The sequence below is a fragment of the Pristis pectinata genome, chromosome 3, assembly GCF_009764475.1.
Source record: "Pristis pectinata isolate sPriPec2 chromosome 3, sPriPec2.1.pri, whole genome shotgun sequence".
NCBI classification, from domain to species: domain Eukaryota; kingdom Metazoa; phylum Chordata; class Chondrichthyes; order Rhinopristiformes; family Pristidae; genus Pristis; species Pristis pectinata.
Genome location: NC_067407.1, coordinates 14,006,651 through 14,032,421, shown reverse-complemented (window position 1 = coordinate 14,032,421; position 25,771 = coordinate 14,006,651). Strand labels below are relative to the sequence as shown.

The 25,771-nt window shown below is 38.6% G+C and overlaps 1 protein-coding gene across 5 annotated transcripts in view; it reads left to right on the top strand.

Moving 5' to 3' along the window:
* tgfbr3 (transforming growth factor, beta receptor III) overlaps positions 1-25,771 on the top strand; it is a 137,595-nt gene that overhangs the window by 61,386 nt on the left and 50,438 nt on the right. For all 5 annotated transcript variants that reach the window (XM_052012090.1, XM_052012087.1, XM_052012086.1 and 2 more), the window contains one exon: positions 4,030-4,167. In XM_052012090.1, the coding sequence (XP_051868050.1) occupies positions 4,030-4,167 (138 nt within the window). The remainder of the gene's footprint in view (positions 1-4,029; positions 4,168-25,771) is intronic.

The window sequence follows — 25,771 nt, the reverse complement described above, 5'->3', positions numbered from 1 at the left end:
GGGATAATGCCAATGTTGTAGTTAAGGGAGACAAGTATGAAATACTAGCCAGGATAAAAACAAGGGAAAAGTTAAGGGGTTTAGCGTGTTTGAAAAGGAATAAATTGCCAGGCTCAGATGAAATATATCCCATGCTGTTAGGAGAAACACAAGAAGAAATTGCAGAGGCTCTAACATTTTTTCAATTCCCCCTGGCTACCGGAGAAGTACCAGTGAATTTGAGGGCTGTTAGCATATCAATGATTTTTAAAAAATGGAGGGCGATGTTGGGGGGGAAGGGTTAGATAGATCTCAGAGCAGAATAAAATGTAGGCACAACATCGTGGGCCAAAGGGCCTGTATTGTACTTTAATGTTCTATGTAGCGTCATACTTGTGTTTAAAAAGGGAGGAAAAGATAAATTAGCTTAATTTAAGTACTAGGAAAATTATTGGAATCAATTCTAAGGGACAATATAGATCTTAGTTTCTAAAGGCATGGATCAATCAGGGATGATCAGAATGGATTTGTTGAGGGAGAGATGATTCTGATGACCTAGACTGGATTTCTTTTGAGGAAGTAACAAGGACTGAGAGCAGTGTATTTGATGATGTCTACGTGGATTGCAGCAAAGCTTTTGACAATGTCCCATGTGGCCAGCTGGTCAAAAAAAATAAGAGTCCATGGGATCCAAGAGTGGGAAGTTGGTTTCGAAATTGTATCAGTGGCAGAAAGCAAAGTATGATGGTGTTTTTGTGACTGGAAGCCTATGTTACCCATGGGATAAGTATGGCACAGTGGTCCCTATAAAATGTATTGATGACTTGACCTTTAATGTACTGTGCATGCTGAAGAAATTTGTAGATGACAAAAATATTGGCTGTGTGGTTAACAGTGAGGAGGAAAGTTTTCGACTACAGGAAGTTAAAAATGGTGCGGTCTATTGGGCAGAACGATGGTAAATGAAAAGTCATGGGGATATACAGCATGGAAATAGATCCTTTGGCCCAGTGAGGCCACACTGACCTCTTTGCACTCATTCCATTTTGTTCTCCCCGCATTCCCATCCACTCCCCAGCCGCATATTCTACCACTCACCTACACAATGGGGTCAATTTCTAGTGGCAAATTAACCTAACAAATTGCACATCTTTGGGAGGAACCTGGTGAACCTGGGGGGAAACTCATGCAGTCACGTGGAGAACATGCAAACTTCACACTGGTAGAGGTCAGACAGCACTGGAGGTCGGGATTATAATGCATCACTGGAGCTGTGAGGCAACAGCTCTACAAGCTACCCCACATCGTGGAACTGGACTAATGGTGTAATACCTGGACAAATTCAATTTGTGAGGAAGGATATACTTGAACATATTGGCACTTCATTTGATCAATGCCATTGATGTAACTGCACTGGAGCAGATTAGTTGGATGCATGAGAAGTCCTGGACCACGTGGCCAGGATGTTGCAATCAATGGCCTTTCCTGGATCCAATATGTTTTTTTTCTGAATTGACATTTGTTGATTTTGATATAGGAGTTCTCAGAAATCTGGGGGGGGGGGGGTGGAGGTGGGCTATGGTTGTATGTTGGTGACTGAAGATGATTGAAGATCTCTGTTGCACATATGGCCAGCAGTGGGGATGGGAAAGTTCATAGAACCTTCTCGTCCTATTCATTGTTTTACTGAAACTACTGCCTTGGGAGCATAGAAATTTTATTTGATTTCAGTGGTTGTGGGATCACTCTGATCTGTCACTAGTATGTTGCTTCTGTTGCTCAGGATGGATTTAGTACTGTTAGCCCAGATGGCACTTCTTTTCATAGGTGTTCCTGGTTCTATTCAAAACTCCTCATTTGAACTGGGATTGGTCTCCTGTATTAGAGTTATTGAATCATAGAATTGTACAGCACAAAAATGGGCCCTTTGGCCCACCACATCCATGCTGTTCCTTTTGCCCATCTACACCAATCTCATTTGCCTGTACTAGGTCTGTATCCTTCTATGCCTTGCCTATTCATGCGCTTGTCTAAATGTGTCTTAAATATAGTAATTGTATCTGACTCCACCCCCTTCTTTGGCGCTGAGTTCCAGAAATAAACTACTACTTGGTTTTTTTAAAAAATATCCCTTCAAATCCTCTGAAACTCTTTCCTCTCATCTTAACCCATGTTCTCTTGTTTTTGATATCTCTACCATGAGTGAAAGATTCTGACTATATCTACCCTATCTATGCCTCATATAATTTTGTAGACCTCTATCAAGTGGCCTCTCAGCCTTCTTTGCCCCAGGGAAAACAAACCAAGCTTTCCTATCCAATCTTTCCTCAGAACTAAAGTCCTCCCAAATCAAGCAACATCCTGGTGAATCTCCTCTGCACTCTTTCCACTGCAACCACACCCTTCCTCTAGTGTGGTGACCAGAACTGCATCTGATACTCCAAGTGCAGTCTAACCACTATTTTGTAAAGTTGCAACACAAAGTCCCAACTGTTACATTCTATGCCCCGACCTATGAAGGCAAGCATGCCATATGCTGCCTTCACCACCCTATCTACTTGTGTTGCCACTTTCAGTGAACCCTCTATTCATCTACATTCCTTAGTATTGTACTTGTCAGAATTAAGTTCTATTTGCCAGGATTAAGTCCCATCTGCCAATGTTCCACCCAACTTTCCATTTGATCTATAACCTGCTGTAGCCTTAGACAACCTTCCTTGCTATCCACCAACTTTCATGTCATCCACAAACTTACTAATCACACCATCTATATTCACATCCAAGTCATTAATATATATCACAACAAGTGTCCTAGCACTGATCCCTGTGGTACACCACTTGTCACAGAATAGTTGTGTTAGAGTACAGATATGCCAGGCAGTGAGACGATACATTTTTACACCATTCAAACTACAGTAAATCAAGGCAATGGCTCACCACTACCTTCAGCCTTATTAGAAATCAGTCTTATTTAGTTCAAAGGTCTAATCCCCGTTACGTCATGGAAGATGCCCTCTACTATGAAGGCTGACCTATGAATTCACTTCGACCAATATTGTCATGGGCAGGTGCATATACAACAGGTCAATTGGCAAGGATGATATTGATTCTGTCACCAGACTGTCAGGAATCCCAATCAGGACTCAGCTAGCTCAGTTAATAGTGATGCCATTGAGCTGTCAGGGTGATGGACAATGAAATTCCCCACCCATTGTACAATCTGCTTCCAAAAATGTTCAGCAAGGAAGAACATTGATACATCAGCTGGTGGAAGGTAATAATGGTCACATCAGGAGTTCTTTTTGTCTTCATTTGACCTAATGCCTTGAGACTGAGGTCTGGAGTAAATTGAGAAATTGTAGTACTAAAATCTTACAACTGTATTTTACTGTTGTGCCACCTCTGGTGGGCTTGTTCCTCACGTGGCGCAGGACATAATTAAAGATGGTGATAAATGAGTCTCGGGTGTTTGCTGAAACTGCTCCTGTGACTGCTCAACCAGACTATGGGAGAATACTCTCAATTTTGTCACAAGTCACCAGAAGTTAGTGAAGAAAGTTTTGAGGTATTGACTGGGATAAACTATTATAAATGGCCACGGCTATGTGAATACTAATGTAACTTACGAAAATGGTCATCATTCTCTTGATGTTTTTTGCTGCATTTTCTGAGTTTCTGATTCCATATACTCTAGCATTATTATGACTTCTAGTTGAAATAATTATGTGAGGAATATCTTTTTCACTAATGAACAATATAACCCTTTTGACAGATAGCAGAAAATACTCTTCAGAATAATAGAAAGGTGACTCATTTTACATCCTAACATTCTTGATAATTTTGAGTTGATCACTATATTTAAGTCTGATAGATCTCACAAAAGTGTGGAGCGTGTATTTATTAACCTTTCACAAAGATAGCAATTTGATTGATGGCTAACATCAGTAAAGATGATCACAAAAATTATGCAATAAATGAATTTATGTAAGAATTTTAAAGCAATTTTTGGCCATAATAAATGACAATGGCTCTCTTTCATTCTTCCCAAAGGTGACACTGAACTTGAGACCCATTTTCTCAGTTGAAGTCCATCAGAAACCTTTGGTATTTGTGCTGAATTCCCCAAGACCTGTGGTTTGGATTATAAAGGCAAAGCAACTGGCACCAGGAGTACAACGTTTGTTCCATGTAAGTTGAAGTGACTGAGTAACTCATTAGGTACTGCAGTAAACAAGACGCAGGAAGAAAGTAGATGCATGTGCAATGCAAGAAAGTTAATAGAAATAGATGTTAATACTGTTCCAAATATTTTTGAACATTGTTTTAAAGACATTGGTTTGCCTTGGTTTAGAGTAGTCATAAATAACTTTTTGATTAAGGCAATGGAAGACTTTTGCAGTTGTTCAGACAAACTTTTGTAGTAGGTGTAATGACAGGAAACTTGCCCATTCTCAGCTCAGATTAGAAACCTTTGGGCAGTTTGACTCTGATTTTTCAAAATTCTCTCCTATGCAAAATTCGAAACTAATGATCTAAATATAAAAGAAATTGTGTGTATTGTTTTCAAAATAGTAACACAGAAATGGGTGTTTTCTTTTTCCTCCAGAAGGTTTTACCTGCTATAATGTTCTTATGTTATTTATTTCAATATGAATTTGAAACTATTTCAAAGGCCTCAAAATATCAGACTGAGGTGTAGCTTACTTTTAGATTTAATAATGCTTGCCCTTTGAACAAGGAATAACTTCTTCAGAAAATCCAATCCTGTAAGCTGCTTATCAGTCTCAAAGTTGGGTCCAAGATTTTCTAGTGTTCAAAACAGAATTAATAGATCTTCAGGGAAGACAGAGTTTTGACTCATGGGTGTTTTGGGACAGTATTCTTATGAAGCATTCTTTGGGGAATTAGTGTCCTTTCATTTTTGGATTCTGGACCCAATGAAGATGAATACAATAAATTGTCAGGTGCAGTTTTAAAGTGATATAAGTTTTGAAGACAAAATTATTCACCAACTGAATTATTAAAATTAAAGTTAGATGTGTGGTTAATTGAACCTAATTTATACAGAGCCTTTTAACACTTCTCAGGACGTTTCAACCCAATTCATATCAATGAAAGTGCCTTGAAGTGTGTTCCCTGTGCATGTAAGCTAGTCTGAAGGGTATTTTCTACCCCACTGCATTAAGACTATTGAACAGTTCCCTTATACAATGAGATGGACTATGACCTCATGATCTACCTTGTTGTGACCTTGCACCTTATTGCACTGCACTTTGTAGCTGTGACACTTTACTCTGTACTGTTATTGTTTTACCTGTACTACATCAATGCACTCTGTACTAACTCAATGTAACTGCACTGTGTAATGAATTGACCTGTATGATCGGTTTGTAAGACAAGCTTTTCACTGTACCTCAGTACAAGTGACAATAATATACCAATATTTTACAAACAAATGTACCACATACTGTAATGAGAATTGACTAGTCAATCTGTTTTTGTTGATGGTGTTTAAGAGGAAAATGTTATCCAAATGGTCTACTCTGGTGCTTAAAAAAAAAAGTAGTTTTAGGATCTGTAATGTCTGCGCAAATTGGTATTGCATTGAAGTGTACGTCTAGACTATGTCCAGAACCAAGACCGGAAACTCTAACTTTATGACTTCAAGAAACAAAAATGCTACCAACTTAGCCAAATTGACAAGGTGCTCTTCCAGATGTTTGGGAGACTATAATAAGCTTCATTCTCTGCCTAGCAATGATAGATGCTGAAATTGGGTGCCAAATGTACAAAAAATGATTTCTCAGTATTCACAGCCTCGCTTTACTCTGAGAAATGTTGTCCAGACAAACAAATTTTGCAGATCTTTGTCCAGCTTAGCAGCTTTACCAAGTATTATTTTAAATGGCATCAGTACCTAAAGTACATTACTTTCCTCTAATTGACATTGAAATGTGGGCATCTGTCTTCCAATTATTATATCCTTCATTTGGCAAGAGATTATTTGGTGATCGAGAAGAAAAGGGGTTCACGAAATGCAATTTAGTCCATATTATGCATGAGACTGTTTAGAATCAAATGTTCTGTACTATTAACTTTATAAAACGAACCTAGTTAATGAGGAATATTTTTTAGCACCATTCAGACCCTTTGGCATGACATACATGCCCTATTTTACCCTAGCAGTTTACCACTTCTGCAACAACATATCGTAGCTGGTCATCTCCACCCTAACCCTCTTTCCTCCCCACCGCCCCCACAGACACACACAGACACACTTCTACATCTGAATGCACTCAGATTAATTTTTTTGTACAAAATATCTATGTTCTTTGAATCTGGATGTAATCCCATTAAGCTAATATTGGAAACGTCCCCATTAACGCTAAATTGTATGCCTAAGATGAAGGTTCTCGGAAAGGAAAATTAAGGCAGACACATTACCCACATTCTTTCAGGCAGTATGCCCAAAGACTGGCATGGAATCACAGAAGTAAAAGACTAGTTCTTTTAGCTGAGCAGATGGAAGAGCCACAAAATAAGTTTCCAGATAGTAAGCATGTTATACCAGTACAAGATACTAGCCTTAGTTTCCAGTCCCTCTTTAATTTTCTTTGAAGTGAAATGCTGTACACCTGAACCTGAAGAACTGTATCTCTTCCCTTTCCAGACAACAGCTGATGAGAACATACAAAAAGCAGCCAGAAAAACTATGTCATAGACTGTTTTCAGACTTTTGAGCCTTTCGGTAAACATGGAAAATATCCAGATAGAACCTTCCTCGCTAAGAGTCATGATCCAGACAGTTCCAGAATTAGTTTCCTAGCCAACTAAATAGTTACTTGGCATTCAAAACACAGCTGGCATCCTTGCTGTCATTTTTGCAGGAATACTGGAAGAGCTTATCTTAGTTCTTGGGCTGATGGTGGCAGTTATAACCTGTCCTGTCCTTGTAAATAACAACCTTATCCTTAACCTGCTCTTTCTCCAAAATCCTGAACATTAGATTTAAGATTTCTTTATTAGTTGCATGTACATTGAAACACACAGTGAAATACGTCTTTGTGTAGAGTGTCCTGGGGGCAGCCCGCAAGTGTTGCCACACTTCTGGTGCCAACATAGCATGCCCACAACTTCCTAACCTGTACGTCTTTGGAATGTGGGAGAAAACCGGAGCACCCGGAGGAAACCCAAGCAGTCGTCAGGGAAAACATACAAACTCCTTACAGACATCAGCTGGAATTGAACCTGGGTTGCCGGTGGTGTAATAGCGTTACGCTAACTGCTACATTACCGTGCCTGCCCCCAATATTTGAAAAATTGTTGAAGTAACATTAGGTTGCTTAGCTACCTGTTCCCTGTCCCAATACAGTTTCTTACTTATGTTTAGAAGTATCATTATTGATCAAAGGTTTGGTTAAGATCATCCAAGAGTGCAATACCACAGATACTGTCTCTTACGTATCTTCCTTGAGTTCTATCTGATCCTATAATAATATTCCTCTTGTATGATGCAAAGGATGCTGAATATGTGGAATAGGCTGTCTGGGGAAGTAGTACAGGAAAAGCCAATAAGGGAAAATTAAATAGATATTTGAAATAGTGGCTGAAAGGTCCTAAAATATGGAAGCACCAAGTCAAGTAGACTGAATCATTTTTTTTTGTTTTTGCAGCCCTGCTCTTTGCTGTGCTGCTTCTGCACCCTTTGGTGTATTTTGTTTTCATCTTCTACTTCTCATTATCTACACCACCTACAATCATGGGTGACTTCCTACTTGACACCATCCGCTATTGTTTATTTTCTGGAATTTCAATCAGTTGTTGCTGCTTTACATTGTACATAGCAAACTGAAGTTGAGATGAGTTGAAAGATTAAGATATCTTTATTAGTCACATGTACATCGAAACGCACAGTGAAATGCGTCTTTTTGCATAGTGTTCTGGGGGCAGCCCGCAAGTGTCGCCACGCTTCCGGTGCCAACATAGCATGCCCACAACTTCCTAACCTGTAGTGAAATGTTGTTAAAATTGAGGCTATTTTGCTCAACTTTTGGCATAGTCATAGATGATGATTTTTATCAATTTGCATGGCATCCCACTCAGGCTGTACCTGGCTTACTTTTAATGTGCACTTTAACTCTAAACATTATATCAAGACTAATGCATGAAGAATAACCATTTGGGTGAGGTTATTGAATTGGCACCATGAAAATGTAAAAGGACATTTACGAAAAGGCAGAGAAAATATTAAAATTTTTAAAGTCATCTGATGTGGTAATTTGAGAGACAGATCATATAAATTTCATTTGAAAAATTGTTGAAGTAGCATATCAATAGTTATTGCTTTCTGTTTGATTTTCAGCTTTGGATTAAAACTTGTGCTGCTTGGTTAGGAACCCAAGCATATTGTGAGTGATGGTACTTAACACAAACTGGATCTAGCATAATCCAGTATATTGATACCAGTGCAGCACCCTTAATAATTGGCAGACATAATGGACGGCAGATATAATACAAAAAATATGATATCAAATTAGAAATAAATTGTATCATATTAAGTTTCAGTAACTTTGTTTTTGCAACAACTTTCCAGTGTATTATTTGCATTTTAAAAAGAAAATTCCCTATAGTTTTTAAAACAAAAATCATTCTCTGGTGTCATGGGCAAGGGGAGCATTCACTGTTGATTCTTAATTGTACTGGAGAAGGTGGTGGTGAGCCACTGCCTTGATTTGCTGCAGTGTGAGTAGTGCAGGTAATATAATGGTGGTGCTGTTTTACAGGCACCTCTGTGGTGATTAAAGAACAATGACTATATGTCCAAACTAGGATAGTGCACTCGGATGCCGTTAGCTGTGGTGGTCAAGGACTTGGGAGACTCTGTCAGAGAAGCCTTGACAAGTTGGTGCAGTGCATCCCATAGATGGTGCACACTGCAGTCCTGTTACTCTGGTGATAAAAGGAAATGAATTTTTAAGGTGATAGAATTGCCAGTCAAGGGACATGCTTTGTCCTGCATATTGCTGCGTTTCTTCCATCAGAGAAGTAGACATCATTGAGATACTTTGCAAATGGTGGAAAGGCTTACCAGAGACAGGACATGACCAACCCACCACAGATCATACCCAACCTGGAGTAAGTACTGTGCTCAAGTCGCTGGTTGAGTTTCTGTTTGGTGGTGTTGCATTGCTGGGGGGAGGGGGAGACAATTCTTGAGGTGTGGGAATGAGCAATAGTAATACGTTCATGGTTATACATTCCTTTCTTTGGTCATTGCTTGGGACTTGCATGGTGTGAATGTTACTTGCTGCTTATCAGTCCAAGCCTGGATATTGTCCATGTCTTGCTGTGTTCAGCATGGGCTTTTTCATTACCCACAGCTTTAAAATATTCCCCTGTTCTTTTCAGTTTGCCAGATTCTGTTTTTTTTTGCTATGAGGCTGCATAATGTTGACCTTCATTAAACTATGTCTAAAACCATTAAACCACTGATCACTGATGCTTCACACTAGACATTTGGCTATGTGACAAAACCTGCTGAAACACGAATGTTGTTGTTTTCTTCAGCACAGTATTTATCTGTAAATCAAAGGTGAACTTTTTTCAGTTGTATTTTAAACATCCAGAATTCAATTCCACCAAGAAACATTATATTAAAGAAACAATTATCTTATAGAAGATATCTGAATAAAGTTTTACTACTCTCAGTTTTATCTGAAAAGTACCACTTTGTTAAACTCATAAACTTGTGCTCCAGACTGGTTGGAAGGAGCTGGAATCATTTCAGCGCCTTCTTAGAATGAATAACAGATTTGTTTAACCGAGTCAGAATTTATATTAAATGTATTATATTTCAGACACGCAATCTAGTTATGCAAAATGCCCACACAAACAAATGTCTGCTTTGCACATGCTGTGTATGAGCTAATGATACCACTTAAAACTAATTAATCTTTTATACGTGGTATTCTTTAAGCTGCAAACTATTGTGTATTAAGTGCAGAAGCTAATAAGATAAAATTAATATTGTACTATGAGGAAGAAAATAATGAAAATATTGTTTGCTACAATTACTTAATTATGAGTATTTACAAATTTGCCCTGATGCCTTATGTTTTGTGCAGCAAGTTTTTAGTTTTAAAGGTTGATGAACATATACATTTTGATTTAGAAGGGCATGACTGCAGTGACATAGAATGGCAATTATAGGAGATTTCCTTCTCCTCTGCTAAATTACAAAGTTGTCACTTTGGACATCTAGCAAGCTTTCTCTTGCAAGCATGTCCCCATAACGTACTCTTAAGCCAAACAGTGTAGCTAACCAGCAAATTGTATTTGTTATATGAGCCATTGAAGTCAGATAAACAGCAATGTGACCAGTAATTGGATCAAGTAGCACCTGCCTTTTAGGCACAAACCTCACAAAATTCGATTTTACCCAGAGTCATCAAACCAGGTCAGTCAAAAAATTTGACAGTACAGTTTCATATGTGATCCACATTACCAATCCTGAATTCCAGTGTCAGGTGTCACCTCATGACATTACAAGTCACAAAACATTTTCCAGGAATGCATTAATTTCATAATCGAGGAAAATAGCTGTACGTTTTGGCAGAAATAATGTGAGTGATGTAGACTAAATGGCACAGTTCTAAAGTAAATGCAGGAACAACAGTACCTCAGTGCAAGTTTGCATTAATTTTTGAAAGTTACAAGACATGTTGACGAGGTATTTAGTAAAGCATATCAGATCCAGGCTTCTGAAATGCAGGCATAGAGTATAAAAGTAGGGAGTTTGTATTAATTCTTTATAAAACACTGGAAGTCACAACTGGAACATTATGTACAATTCTAGTCACCACACTTTAGGAAGAGTGTGTAGGTTCAACAGAGGGAGTAGAAAAGATTTAACCAGTATTTTTCCAGGGAAGAGGGACTTTGTCCATTAAACTGGAGATGCTGGAGCTGTTCTTACAGCAGAGAAGGTTCAGAGACAATCTGGTACATCATCATCATCATCATCATGGGTTTGGATAGGGTAGACAGGCAGAAGCTGCTCCAATTAACAAATGGTTCAAGGTCTAGGAATCACAAATTCAAAGTGATGGGGATAAAGACACTGCAGGGATGTGTGGGAAATCTTCATTATTTATGATCTAGAACCCATGCTTGTGAGTGTGGTGGAAATAGTTTTGTCAAGGCTTCTAGAAGAGAATTGGACAGGTCTTTGAAGAAAAAATAATTTGCAAGGGTATGGGAGAAGAACAGGATTGTTCTACAAACAGCTGATATGGCCAGTGGGCTGATTGGCCCTTTCTGTGATATAATGATTCTCGGCATGCTTGCTTAATTTGCCCAATAGCCTATTTTACCCATCAGTCCATTGCTCTCTACTTTGATGCCATTCTGTGCCCTAAATTGATACTACTAAAATATTTACAACTGCACATATGTTATTACACCTCTTACTGAACGATGAATTGTTATCTTATTCAGTCATCTTGTTATCATGTGGTTAAAGCTGGTGATCATGCTATATCTGTAATTTAAAATTGAGCATTGTTTACCCACACATCTTGCCAAAAGTCCTAGCATAGCAAAGCAGTTCAAAAGGTTTGCTCAGGTGGCAGACATGTTGGCAATGTACTTGAGCAGAAAAGAAGCAATCTCCACAAAGTAACACATACTTTTCCCACATATAACGCATCAGAAGGACCAAACATAAGATAATTCAGTTGCTATGCCTGTGCCACTAAAAGCTTGATGTACATTAAATCAGAAATCTAGACATTGCAAAATTTTTCATCTTTGCCAAAAATTTGTTTCCCTCAAAAGATAAAGGATAATTAAAATAGTAACAGTCCTAGTATTTCTTAAGCTCTGAAAACTAAATAAACTAAATATCTTTGTTGTGCAGGCCTGGAAAGAGAGAAATGTTTTGAAGCATAATTTTCAATGACTTATCACCAAGTATCACAGCAGCAACGGTTAAGATAGTTGTCATGTGATTGGACCTTAAGTTGGCCAATCAACTATCTATCCATTAATTGGAACAAGTCAGCACCAGTAGCACACACAAATGAGGTCAATAGGCATAGGTGTGATCTAGAAATACCTGAAGCTATGTTATCTGTAGTGAACACAAACTTGAATCTTGAGGTTTTGTCTATCTTTAAGGGTCATTGCATAAAGGATGTTACTTGGTCCATATTAATTATCCAGACGCAAACACAACAGTTGCCCACATCACCAGCCTTTCCTTATCTGCACCTGTCATTTCATCTGTTATGTAAATTTATTCCTTGGTTTTGCCTCGATTGACTTGCCCAGAAATGTATTCCCTATTTTATTAAGATTCTACGGATAAATTGGTTACAGATATATGAAGTTCAAGTAATTAGCTGAGTACACTAATCTCATTAGAATTTAAACCCATAACCTTTTTGGTTAATGGAGAAGGAAAATCCTGATGGTACTTTTTGGACTTCAAATTTCTTTGATAACCAGATCTTTACGATGGAGGAATGACAATGCCTCTTTTCAATTCTTCATGATCTATGCAGTCACACTTAAGGAACCCAGACACTAGATTTTGCTTTCTCCTTTTATAAAAAAAATTGTTTTAAATTTTTGTTCATCAAGAGCACCTTGAATTTCAACCTTGCCATATGTGATGATTTCAATGATAATGCTGCCAGGAGGTGACCCAAGGTGACTTCTTTAAAAGTGGGTGTTCTCAGATTAATCTAGAAAACCTTTCTGAACCTATTAAGTAATAATAATTTGTTCTTGCATAGTACCTTTTAATATATTAAAATGCCCTAATGCACTTCATTGGAGAGTAATTCAACTGCTTTAATACTGAGCACCCTATGGAGATATGAGGATAGCTGAGAGTCATAGAGTTAGTTGCTGAGGAGCATCCTAAAGAAAAAACAGAGGTAGAGTGGGGCCTAACTGGAGGCGTAGTAATATGTTAAATTTGCTGATGCTTTAAAGATTGAAATTGGAGAGGCATAGAGGGTGTAGGGCTGTGAGAGACTACAAAGATGGGGATCAGCCATGTCATGTAGGGGCAGGGGGTCAATTTTTTAAACAAGGTTGAAAACTTTTAAAATAAGTCATTGTTTAACCATGAGCCAACTTGAGTTGGTGAACTCAGGGGTAATAACTGAGCGACAGCTACTGCATGTTTGGATACTAGCAGCAGTGGATAAATGACCTCTAGTTTACAGACAGTAGAACAAGGGACACCAATCAGAAGTACATTGAAGGAATCAAGTCTAGTGATAACAAAGGTGAAGGTTTCAGCAGCAGGTAACCATATTGTTATCAGCACTTGAATACTTCCCTTCAGATAATGTACTTTCTGAGTTTGCGAATGACTCTTAATCTGGGTTTAATTCACAATTCTTGATACGATTATTCTAGAATGTACAAGGTGGCTCCCTGTAGGTGACATCATTTAAGCTACTTTTTTTTATTTATTCATAGTTCTTTTGGCATATGGGTGCCACTGACAAGGGCAGCATTTATTGCCCATCCCTAATTGCCTTTGAGAAGGTGGTGTTGAGCTGCATTCTTGAACTGCTGCAGTCCTTCTGGTAAAAGTACTCCCGCTGTGCTGTTGGATAGGGACCCAGGGATGATGATGGGCCAGCAATATATTTCCAAGTCAGGATGATATGCAGCTTGGAGGGGAGCCTGCTGGTGATGGTGTTCACATGCACTTGCTGCCTGTGTTCTTTTGGGATGTGCTGATGGAGGAACCTGGGCAAGTAACTGGAGTGAACATTCTAGATGGTGCACTTGGCAGTCATTGTATACTGGTGGTAGCAGGAATGAACCTCTAGAGTGGTGGATGAGGTATCAATCAAGTGGGCTGCTTTGTCCTGATAAGAGGTGTTAGTGCTACTGTCACCCAGGAAAGTGCAGAGCATTCCAGACTTGTACCTTGTAGATGGTGGAAAGGCTTTGGGGGTGTCAGGAGGCAAATTATTCACCACAGAATACTCAGCTTCTGACCTGTTTTTGTCGCCATGGTATATATGTGCTCAGTCCAGTTGAGTTTTTGATCAATGGTGACCCCAAGATGGTGGGAGACTTAGTGAGAGTAATGCTATTAAATGTCAAGGGTAAGTACTTAATCACTGTCTTATTAGAGATTGTCATTGCCTGCCACTCTTGTGGAGCGTATGTTAATTGTCAATTATCAGTTCATGCCTGAATGTTGTCTAGATATTGCTGCTGCATGCAGGCAAGGACTGATTCATTTGCTGAGGTGTTGCAAGTGGAACTTAACTTCTCCAGTTCTGACCTAATAGTGGAAAAGTGGTCAATGATGAAGCAGTGAAGAAGTTGGGTCTTTGACCCTGCCCTGAGGAACTCCTTCAGTGATGTCTTGGGACTGAGGTGATTGGCCTTCAACAACCATAACCATCTTCCTTTGTGTGAGGTATGACTCCAGCCAGCGGAGAGTTTTCCTCTTGATTCACATTGACTTCAGTTTTACCAGGGCTCGTTGATACCAAGGGCCGTTGCATTCACCTCACCTCTGACATTCAGCCATTTGGTCTATTTATGGAGTCTGGGGCCAAGTTGTCCAGGCAAAACCAAAAGTGGGTATCAGGAAGGAGACATTTATGCCTGTAAGCAAATTGGGTTATTTTATGGTTAGAGTATGAGTTTTTCTGAAGAAAATATACAGCAGTTGAAACTGAAAGTATTCACAGTAGATTTATCTTGCTTTCATAAGTTTGAAATTTAAGTTTGTATCAATTCAGGCAGCTCAAAGGTATTCGTGTTGTTGAAATTTGTATACTGATACAAAGCCTTAGAATATACTACATCAAGTTTCCATTGTGTGTCATTGTGGAAAAATGTGGTGCTGTAATTCAAAATTAGTTATGCTGTGATTAAAATTGTTTTGTTTTTCCATGCTGATGTATAAAGCTACATTTTAAGATGCTGCATTGATTATGAAATAACCTCCTCAACCCTAGTGGCAAATCCCCATTTTTTTTGGAAAAACATACACCAGTTCTGCTGAATTTATAATTTACATTTATAATCTCAAAGCAAGCCAATTAAACATTGCAGATATTTAAACAAATGACCGTTTTGTTTCTTCTTGAAATGGAAATTATGATATTGAATGGCATGTAGGCTTAAATAAGGTTGCTTTAACAATCAAACTCATCATCCAATTACTATTTTCTATTTTACTTTAATCTAATCCTGAAACAAGGAATTTGACCTTCATTCTTGTGCTTATTATTTTCAAATGAGAAATCTATTTTCAAATTTATATCTTGGTTATGCATCATAAATTCTTCCAGAAGTGATGCAAATATTATTAATTTGAAACCATCAAAGTGGCCATCAAGCATAATAAATCATTCATACTGACATGCAGTTAAAAAGAAAAGTTTTAATCAAGCCATAAGAATTCAGTGAAATTCCTTGCTGATTTTTTTTTAACAATAGGCCCACATACTCTTTAATCAATGGCACAAAATTAAAAAACCTTTAAGAAATTTTGCAGCTGAAAATTGTTCTTTTTCTTATAAATTTGTTTACATATAAATCAGTTTTAAATAAACACCCATGATTTTAATATTTTTTTGTTCCAGGTTATTGATATAACCAGTATCTTTCAACTTTGCAGACATACTTATGAATTTCAGAATTATGTGAGATGAGTTGACAAAAGTAAATTGTCAACAACATAGTATAGTGTTAAATTTGCCAGATTACAGTGAACAGCATATCTGCATATCCATAAACTAATGAGTAAATAAATTGCCAAGTACCTTCATTCATAGATTTTTTGAATAATTAACTTGATATTTTTTGCATATTCATTGCTCTTTGATATCTACATCACACATGATAAGTCTGTCGCACCATAATGTTATATTTTGTTTTAAATTTTCATGAACTAATTTGAATATAACAAAAGCTATTTCTTTAGTCTGATTTCATGAATGCTTCCATATTTTATTAATCATATCCTATCAAAAGAGAGATTAATTGAATATCTGAGCTTTGTTAACTTGTTTCAAATAATAATTTAACACCAATTCAGTGTTTATGCACCATTAGTGAAATAACTATTGGTCACAATATTTAATATAAAAAGAAACAGAAAATGCTGGGAATATTCAGCAAATCAAGCAGTGTCTGTTGAGGAGGATGTCTCGGATGTCTCTTTTACCATAATCACTTACATTCATTTCTGTCTTGCTACACGTTTTTAGTATTTACCAAAAACGATCTTGGTCTCCATCCTATCACAGACCTTCTGTTTTGTTCTATCTGTCTATCTCCACTTACTCTGCAACTTCAGAGTTGTTTCATTTCAGACTTTTTCCTCAGTTCTCATGTCAGGCCACTGGCCTGGAAGACTAACTGAATATTTAAGCTTTAAACTTTGCGTTTAGTGTTGATTTTTAAGGTGGATCTTAGATAATTTATTTGAACTCCTCAGAAGTTACTAAAAGCAGATCAAAACAGAGATTAATATTTTGCTATTGTACCTGAACCCCAGACCAATTAATATGCCCAACCAGCAGCGTTGAAAAATAATTTAAAATACTCTGATTGTTATTTGTGAGAAATTGCACTAGGCAACAAATTGACTGCACTTCAAAAGTAACATTTGATAGTAAAGCTTTTCTCATATGCCCTGACGATGTAAAAACAGGCAAACACGCATGTTGTTTATCTGTCTTTAACTCTTGCAAGCTAGTTGTAGAAAAGTAGCCACTATAAATATGGCATAATTTTAATAGTGACTCAAACATAGGATATTATACAATGGAGAATGGAAAAAATGAACTGTGTGGGCTGGAGGGGCATGCAGATTAATAAACAAAAGGCTTAATTTGAATATTTTATTTAACATAATTTGGAAGTAAAAAGTAGGTTGTTGTTTGAACTTAGAAAAAATTGACATCTGTAACGTCTACCATTCAAGAGGCATGAGGAAGATTCCATTATTTTAGATGTTCTAGTTCTGGCTAATCAACCTTCTCCATGTTCACATTCAACAAAAAATTGTTTTATCTTCAGTCTTCTGTTTTATGTTTTTAAAAAAAAAGCTGTCATGGAATAGCCAAGTTTGGGGGAAAAAAATAATTGTTCAAATGAATCACAGATTTGCACCTTTTTGTTGAGCATAGTGTGGTACAATGGTATCTCAGCCAGAACATACACATACATCATGGAAATTGGCCCTTCGGCCCACCAAGTCTGCATCAACTATCAACCACTCATTTATGTTAATCCTACATTAATTTCATACATTCTCATTGACTTAGCCCAGATTCTACCATTCATCAAGAGGCAATTTACAGTGGCCAATTAATCTACCAACTCGCACATGTTTGGGATGTGGGAAGAAGTTGGATCATACAGACAAAACCCACACAGTCACAGGGAGAACATGCAAACTCCATGCAAATGGCACCTGAGGCCTGGATTGAACCCAGGTCTCAGGTGCTGTGGGGCAGTGTCCACCAACTGTGCCTCTGTTCTGCTCAGTTGGGAATGTGTCATCCATGTAATAAGCATTAGGTATTTTTTCCATAGTGCAAATTTAAACTCAAGCATCAAGTATTAGTGTGCTGCATAATATTTTACAATACTATGTAGTTTGAGGCAATGCCATTAATAGTAAATTACATTGTTTACAATGTGTAATAGACCTGATTATTTAAAATAAGATAGCCATCAAAAATGCTGTTGTTATTGGAAATTTAATTAAAAATTTCCAAATTCCTTCCAGTTCCTCTGCATAATTAGTACTTTTTATTTTGTAATTTTCTTCCCATCCTCCCCACTAAGTGTGTTAAGTGTGGCAGTGTCTGGTTCAGTTCACTTAGCATTTTTCTCAGTCAGATTTAATATAAATGTCCAGCTATGCAAAGTTGAGGAAGACTTCACCCATCTGTCTCGGACAGACTCTCCACAAGTGACTCTCAGCTGTGCTGTGTCTACTTGTGAGCTTTGCACTACTACAGATAAGTCCTACTAACAGTCATAGTATTTGGTGGTTATATAGATGTACGCTCTGTCATGAATTGATTCAACAGAGAAGTTTACTTTTCTGGACCTGGTGACATCATTAGAACTTGCCATATTGCATCTAAGCCCTCAATACCAACATGGTTTTGTCCAATCACACCTTTTTGATAAGAATGACAGCTTTCCCCCGTTGCTATGGAAAGTGAGATCTCTTCTGCTCCCTGTTGCACTCACCAATAATAATAGTGATGCATCATTGAATTCTGGTATTACCCTTGCTAAAGCACCATTCATCTATCTATACATTGGCTCTTTAAAATGCAGTTGAGATTGTGTCGTAGGGAGTTGAGAATTGAAAGCTTGGAAGCATGAAACCCAGAATTCAAAGTGAATTGGTTCAGTTCAGTTGTGATTGCAGATTTAGAGCTGTGTTGACTTCTGTTTCCCATGAGAAATTCCACTACCCCCTACCTCCAACTCCTGCCATTGAAAGTCAGATTCCAATTAATATTGGGGATAGGGGTGATTTTAATATATTCTGTGAGAAATAATAATGCCATAGAAATAAATAATGCTCTCTTGGTTTGGTTGTAATTTTTTACAGTTTAAAAAAAATAGTGTGTTTTTTTTAAACTGGTTTTGGTCAAACTAATGGAAGACCTGCAATAATTGGGTCATAATTAATAAATGCATATGTTGTCTTCCATTGTAATATATGTAGGATGGTAAGTTTCACAATTCCACGTCTCTGATGACCCAAAAGCAAAATAGTACACACATCGGAAATTCTAAAAAAAATACAAGAAGTTCTGGAAAAGTCAGCAGGTTAGGGAGCAGCCCTCCCTACCCACATCCTAACTCTGACCTCTTGGTACTTGACCTTCTCCAACTGTTCCAATGAAGTTCAACATAAGCTTCAACAACTTCCCACAATTTAGTCTTCCACATTAAACAATCAGTTCAGCGATTTCAAATGATCAGCAGTTTCAGGATTTAAATTTCATGTTTTAAGCATTCAGTTGTTTCTGCTATTAATTTTAGGTAATTGTTCTATTTACACTTCCTTGAGACAGATCTTTTATTATTCACTAACCTCTTTACCATCCTCATTTATCCTGCATTATCATCCCTGCCTTCCATCCTCTCACAGGCCTCCCCACTTTCTCTGCATCTGGAAACTTAACTTGTGTCTTTAACTCTTCCCTGTTCAGATGACAACCTCAAATTTTAATTCTTCCTCCCCACAGATGCATGCAGGTTTTCATCTGTACCTTCACTATTCCCCATCCTCCTGTCCTACATCCCTCTCAGATCTGCACATTTCCAGTTCTCTTCAACCCACTCTGGGTGGCTATTTAGTTCCTAGACATTGGAATTTTTACACCACATTATTTCCCTATTTCTGCTCCAAGTTTTTGGTCACCTGTGAATTGATGTCCTGTAAAGCACCTTGAGACACTCTTAAACAATAAAGGCACTAAATAAACGTGGTGTTGTTGTTACCATGACAGGCCCTAATTATGGTTCTTTTATTTTGTACTAAACTGAACCTTGCATTTATTACTTTGTTTTATTGTGCTAGCAAAAAAATATTTCCGAAGGATTATTTCTAAAGGTCGAACAGCTGGCTGTATCTATAACTTGTTGGCACCAATCAATAGAATGTCAGACTCCAATCCATCTGCATTAAATTTGTGCTACAGGATGTAGATATCAGGAAACTAGAAGGGAAAATGTACAACACGGTGAAAGTAGCCTACTGAAGAAATTAGAGGTGGGAAGGAGTACAAATTCCATTATGCTTGGAGCATTGGTTGTGAAAATAATAGTAATAAGTAAATTAAATAAATCCTATCCCAAGTTATTCTCCACTACAATCCAGCATGTTTTTGTGCAGAAAACTGATTTCATGTAGACTGTCTAGACCAGAGGTAGGCGTATCAAAATGCAGATTGCTGGGCACATGCTATTTATCACTGAAACTTGAAATGTATTGGACTGGCTACAATAAAGCCAGTTGCTGTGGGCCTGTGTCTGCTGCCAAATTTTAATCAATGTTATGTTTTAACATTAGTAAATATTGTAGTATGTTCATTCATTACTTCACAACTATTTATGCCTAGTTATTTTCAAGATTAAAAGACTAAGTTTGAATAAATTCAGTTTTTCCAAGTTATGAAGATAATAGCCATGGCTTCTTAACAATAGTCAAATCAAAGACCCCACTGCATAATCAAAGACCTCACCCACCCGGAACATTCTCTCTTCCCTCCTCTTCCATCGGGTAGAAGATACAGGTGCCTGAGGGCATGTACCACCAGACTTAAGGACAGCTTCTACCCCACTGTGATAAGACTATTGAACGGTTCCCTTATACAATGAGATGGACTATGACCTCACGATCTACCTTGTTGTGACCTTGCACCTTATTGCACTGCACTTTCTCTGTAGCTGTAACACTTTACTCTGTACTGTTACTGTTTTTACCTGTACTACATCAATGCACTTTGTACTAACTCAATGTAACTGCACTGTGTAATGAATTGACCTGTATGATCGGTTTGTAAGACAGGTTTTTCACTGTACCTCGGTACAAGTGACAATAATAAACCAATACCAATAGTCAAGATTTGAGCCTGGATCTAATAGGCCATTGTTTATTGCACATGCACTCGCTCGGACTTCCTGTGGACCTTTGCATTGACATTTATAGCAATTGGAAATCCATCTTGGCAGACTGCTGTCTAGTCTCCGACATTAATTAAAATCTGGAGGAATGAGACACCATATCAGTACAAGTTAATCTACAGTGCCAGAGAGATTATTTGGCACTATTTACGACTTATTGGGCTAGAAATTTGTTCACACAACTCCAAAAATGCTGCTGTGCTGTCAGGTTAACCCAGAGTTGAACAATTCTTGCCCCCATTTCTGGATGCCTTGGCACCAACCACAAATTTTGTCACCACATTTTTCAGAAACACTTTTTTTGGCATAAAACTCTCCCAAGTGACTTCAAAAGTAGTATAACATACAAAATTTGTTGAGAATTTCAACTTCATTGGTCTGAAAAATGTACTTATTTACTCTCAGAACCAGTAGCTTTTATTACCCCCATTTTGCCTAAAACAGTGTCAACACTGAAATTGCATCTTTTGTCCTCTGTGATATTGGAACCTTCAATGACATCAAATAAGACCTTACATGTAAGTCTTGACTGCATTGCCCCTCAGGATGACTGTCACTCTCAGTTTCCTAGTCCTAGCTTATTGCTGCCATGTCTCAGTTTGCTGATTATTTCTGAATTTGGGAGGCCACCAAAACTCCATGCCCTAGGACAGGAGTTGTAATGTGCTGTTCCTTCAGTTCACAGGCCATTTCCCTGCCTTGCAGGCTTCCTCAATAATTAGGCATTCAAAGACTATGCTGGTATCCTTACAGGGAATACCCTGCTGACTTCATTCCAGGAATGTCTGGCTGTGACCCTGGAGGTTTTTCTGTGGCTCCCATGCATAAAATATCATGCCTCGTGCTGTCAGTGTTTTTTTGCTAGTCCACCCAGGTCCCTCTGAACCCCTGGGAACAATCTCTTACACCATGCCCACCATTGCAGAACCCTTTCATTCAGTAGCAACACCCCACTGTGACGGGAAATGTATTTCATGAATGGTGTTACATCAGCTCAAGGGCTGCCTGCAAAGATTGCACCTGCTGTATTATATTGTGGCAGCTGCAAGAATTTGCAGCATGTCAAAAGGGAACACCGTGCTGAAACAAACCATCAGTTTCAGTGCAGTGTCACATAGGGAAAACCAGAAATGTTGTTCTGTGAACTTCTTACTCTTTGCAACTGTCACAAACAGCATTAGGGTGACTCGCCAACATTGTCTTAACAGCAAAAAAAAGTGTGGATACTTTATGGCTATCATGTCCAAAAAGATTTACACTAATTACACTGGACAAGCCTTTGTTCTTGTGATTTTGAGTATTTATCATAAATGGTGAGTATCCACTTTAGAGGGCTATGGGTAAGCCTAGTAATTTCTAAGGTAGGGACATGTTCAGCACAGCTTTGTGGGCTGAAGGGCCTGAATTGTGCTGTAGGTTTTCTATGTTTCTAAAAAATACCACTGTGTTTTGCCTTTCCACATTTTTCAATTGAAGATGCTTGTACTGTGCAACTTCAGGAGGAGCTGGGTAATTTACTGAGTTTCTTGTTTATCTGTGAATGACACGAAGTTGTCAGATTTAGTCTTTGACAAGAAGTATTGCTGACCACACTATCGCTTTATTACAACATCAGAGAATGCCACTTATTTGGAACATGTTTTCATAGTAGGAGCAGGTTATTATTTGAATTTTATATTGAGGGTGAAGAGCATTAAGAGGAAACCATTTGGCTAGCAAGTCTGGATTTCAGCTTTTGAACTGGTTTGTGGTAACCCTTGGGAAGGGAGGACTGCACTTATTTTCATACAATATAGGAGGCCAACTGACTCATCGAGTCTTTGCAGGTACTCGTATCAGTCCTATTCCCTCACTTATTTCCCTGTAACCTGCTCGCTTTCTCATACTCATCAGCTCCCAGATCTCCTATCGCCCAGTTAACTTACCAGCTCACCTTTGGGATGTGGGAGGAAATTGGAGTACCTGGGGAAACCACGCAGTCACAAGGCGAACATGCAAACTCCACATAGACGTCTGAGGTCAAAATTCCCCCCAGGTTACTGGATCTGTGCAGCATCAGTTCCAGCTGTTGCTACACTGCTGTTCCACCCATACTGAACTAGTACTGGTTAATGGGACATTTTCATCTTTTATTGAGCCAGTAAAGCTAATAAGGAGGAAGAAAATTGTCTGTGAGAGTAAACCAACAAATCAGATCAAAACAAACAGCTTGTTTTGATGTGTAGAAAGGAAGAGGGTAACTAAGGTAACACTAAGAAAGATTTTCTTGCTACCGTATGTACATATTGTACAATTGAAGCTGGTGCAAAAGAGAGACCCAAACAAGTGAGCTTCGCATAATCAGTGTTATATCTCATTGTTAGATATTTTGAAGCAATCTCAGCAGAAACGTCAGGAGATTCCCATCAAAATCCACAGCATTTGGAAATGCATTATTCACTTTTCTTCCACTGACCATTTTTACTCTATTTTACACCCTGTCCAAATTTCTTTGATCTTTTCCATCAATTCCTGCAGTCAAGTCTATCTAAACTCATCGCAACAGGTTCATCTGCAAACTGCATGTGAATTCTCTCCACCCCTCTCCCTTGTCTGCAATTTGATTTCTAACTATTCTCAGTTTTGATGAAAATATATTGATGTAAACCTCTTTTACTCTCTTAACAGATGTTGACTGATTATCTGAGTACTTCCAGCATTCTTAGTTCTTAATTTTCCAAGATCTGCAGGGTTTTTTTTTTCTTTTTGAGTCCAGGTATAAAATTTAGATGTAATATTTAAAGCCTAACACAAAACAAAAAATTTCTTAAGTTTTTAAGTTTTCCTTGGAAGCTGGCACAGTATTTTCTGTTTCCAAATGTATTTTATTCTACCATGACACACCTTGATGTTCATGCAGATGGTTAAATGAAACTTCAATTTTCATGTTTTAAGAAAAATAGACTCACCACTAACCACTAGAACACATCACTTACAAACCTTCCCTAATCTGGATATTACTTATTCATACTAACCATTTGTTCTAGTGTATCAAGAAGTTTTCTGTCAGTACTATTAAACTCCTTTTTTTATATATACTATACTAATGTATTTGTTTATAAATTCCATGCCAGATTATATGATTCCAAAGATAGGGAAGCAGATCCTGGAAAGGTGTGAGAATAACAGAGTTATGGTGATGGGGGATTTTAATTTCCGAAACATCGATTGGCATCTCCAGACAGTGAGGGGTTTAGCTGGGGTGGAGTTTGTTAGGTGTGTTCAGGAAGGGTTCTTGACACAGTATGTAGGTAGACCTACAAGAAGAGAGGCTGTGTTTGATTTGATATTGGGAAATGAACCTGGTCAGGTGTCAGATCTCTCAGTGGGTGAACATTTTGGTGAGAGTGATCATAATTCTGTCTCCTTTACGTTAGCCCTAGAGAGGGATAGGAACAGACAGGCTAGAAAGGTGTTTACTTGGAGTAAAGGGAATTATGAGGCTCTCAGACAGGAAATTGGAAGATTAAATTGGGGACAGATGTTCTCTGGGAAAAGTACGGAAGATTTGTGGCAAATATTCGGGGGTACTTGTGTGGAGCTCTGAACAGACATGTTCCGATGAGACGGGAGTCATGATAGGATACAGGAACCGTGGTGTACAAAGGCTATGATAAATCTAGTCAAAAGGAAAAGAAAAGCATACAAAAGGTACAGAGAGCTAGGTAATGTTAGAGATCCGGAGGAGCACAAGGCTAAAAGGAAGGAACTTAAGAAAGAGATTAGGAAAGCCAGAAGGGGACATGAGAAGGCCTTGGTGGGCAGGATCAAGGAAAACCCCAAGGCGTTCTACAAGTGTGTGAAGAGTAAGAGGATGAAATGCGAAAGGATAGGGCCTATCAAGTGCAGCAGTGGGAAAGTGTGTATGGATCCTGAAGAAATAGCAGAGGAACTTAATGAATACTTTACGTCAGTATTCACCATGGAAAAAGATCTGGGTGATTGTAGTGGGGACTTGCAGTGGTCTGAAAAGCTTGAGCATGTAGATATTAGAAAAGAGGTGGTGCTGAAACTTTTGGAAAGCATCAAGTTAGATAAGTCGCCGGGACTGGATGAGATACACCCCAGGTTGCTGTGGGAGGAGATTGCGGAACCTCTGACGATGATCTTTGCGTCGTCCATGGAGACGGGAGAGGTTCCAGAAGATTGGAGGGTTGTGGATGTTGTTCTCTTATTCAAGAAGGGGAGTAGGGATAGCCCAGGAAATTATGGACCGGTGAGTCTTACCTCAGTGGTTGGTAAGCTGATGGAGAAGATCCTGAGAGGCAAGATTTATGAACATTTGGAGAGGTATAATATGATTAGGAATAGTCAGCATAGCTTTGTCAAGGGCAGGTCCTGCCTTACGAGCCTGATTGAATTTTTTGAGGATGTGACTAAGCACATCGATGAAGGGAGAGCAGTAGCTGTAGCGTATATGGATTTCAGCAAGGCGTTTGATAAGGTACCCCATGCGAGGCTTATGGAGAAGGTGAGGAGACGTGGGATCCAAGGGGACATTGCAGTGTGGATCCAGAACTGGCTGGCCCACAGAAGGCAAAGAGTGGTTGTTGAGGGGTCATATTCTGAGTGGAGGTCAGTGACCAGTGGTGTACCTCAGGGATCTGTACTGGGACCCTTACTATTTGTGATTTTTATAAATGACCAGGATGAGGAAGTGGAGGGGTGGGTTAGTAAGTTTGCAGATGACACAAAGGTTGGGGGTGTTGTGGATAGTTTGGAGAGCTGTCAGAGGTTACAGAGGAATATAGATAGGATGCAGAGTTGGGCTGAGAATTGGCAGATGCAGTTCCACCCAGATAAGAGTGAAGTGGTCCATTTTGGTAGATCAAATATGTTGGCAGAATATAGTCTTAATGCTAGGACTCTTGGCAGTGTGGAGGATCAGAAGGATCTTGGGGTCCGAGTCCATAGGGCGCTCAAAGTGGCGGTGCAGGTTGACTCTGTGGTTAAGAAGGCATATGGTGTATTGTCCTTCAATCGGGGAGTTGAATTTAGGAGCCGTGAGGTATTGTTGCAGCTATATAGGTCCCTGGTC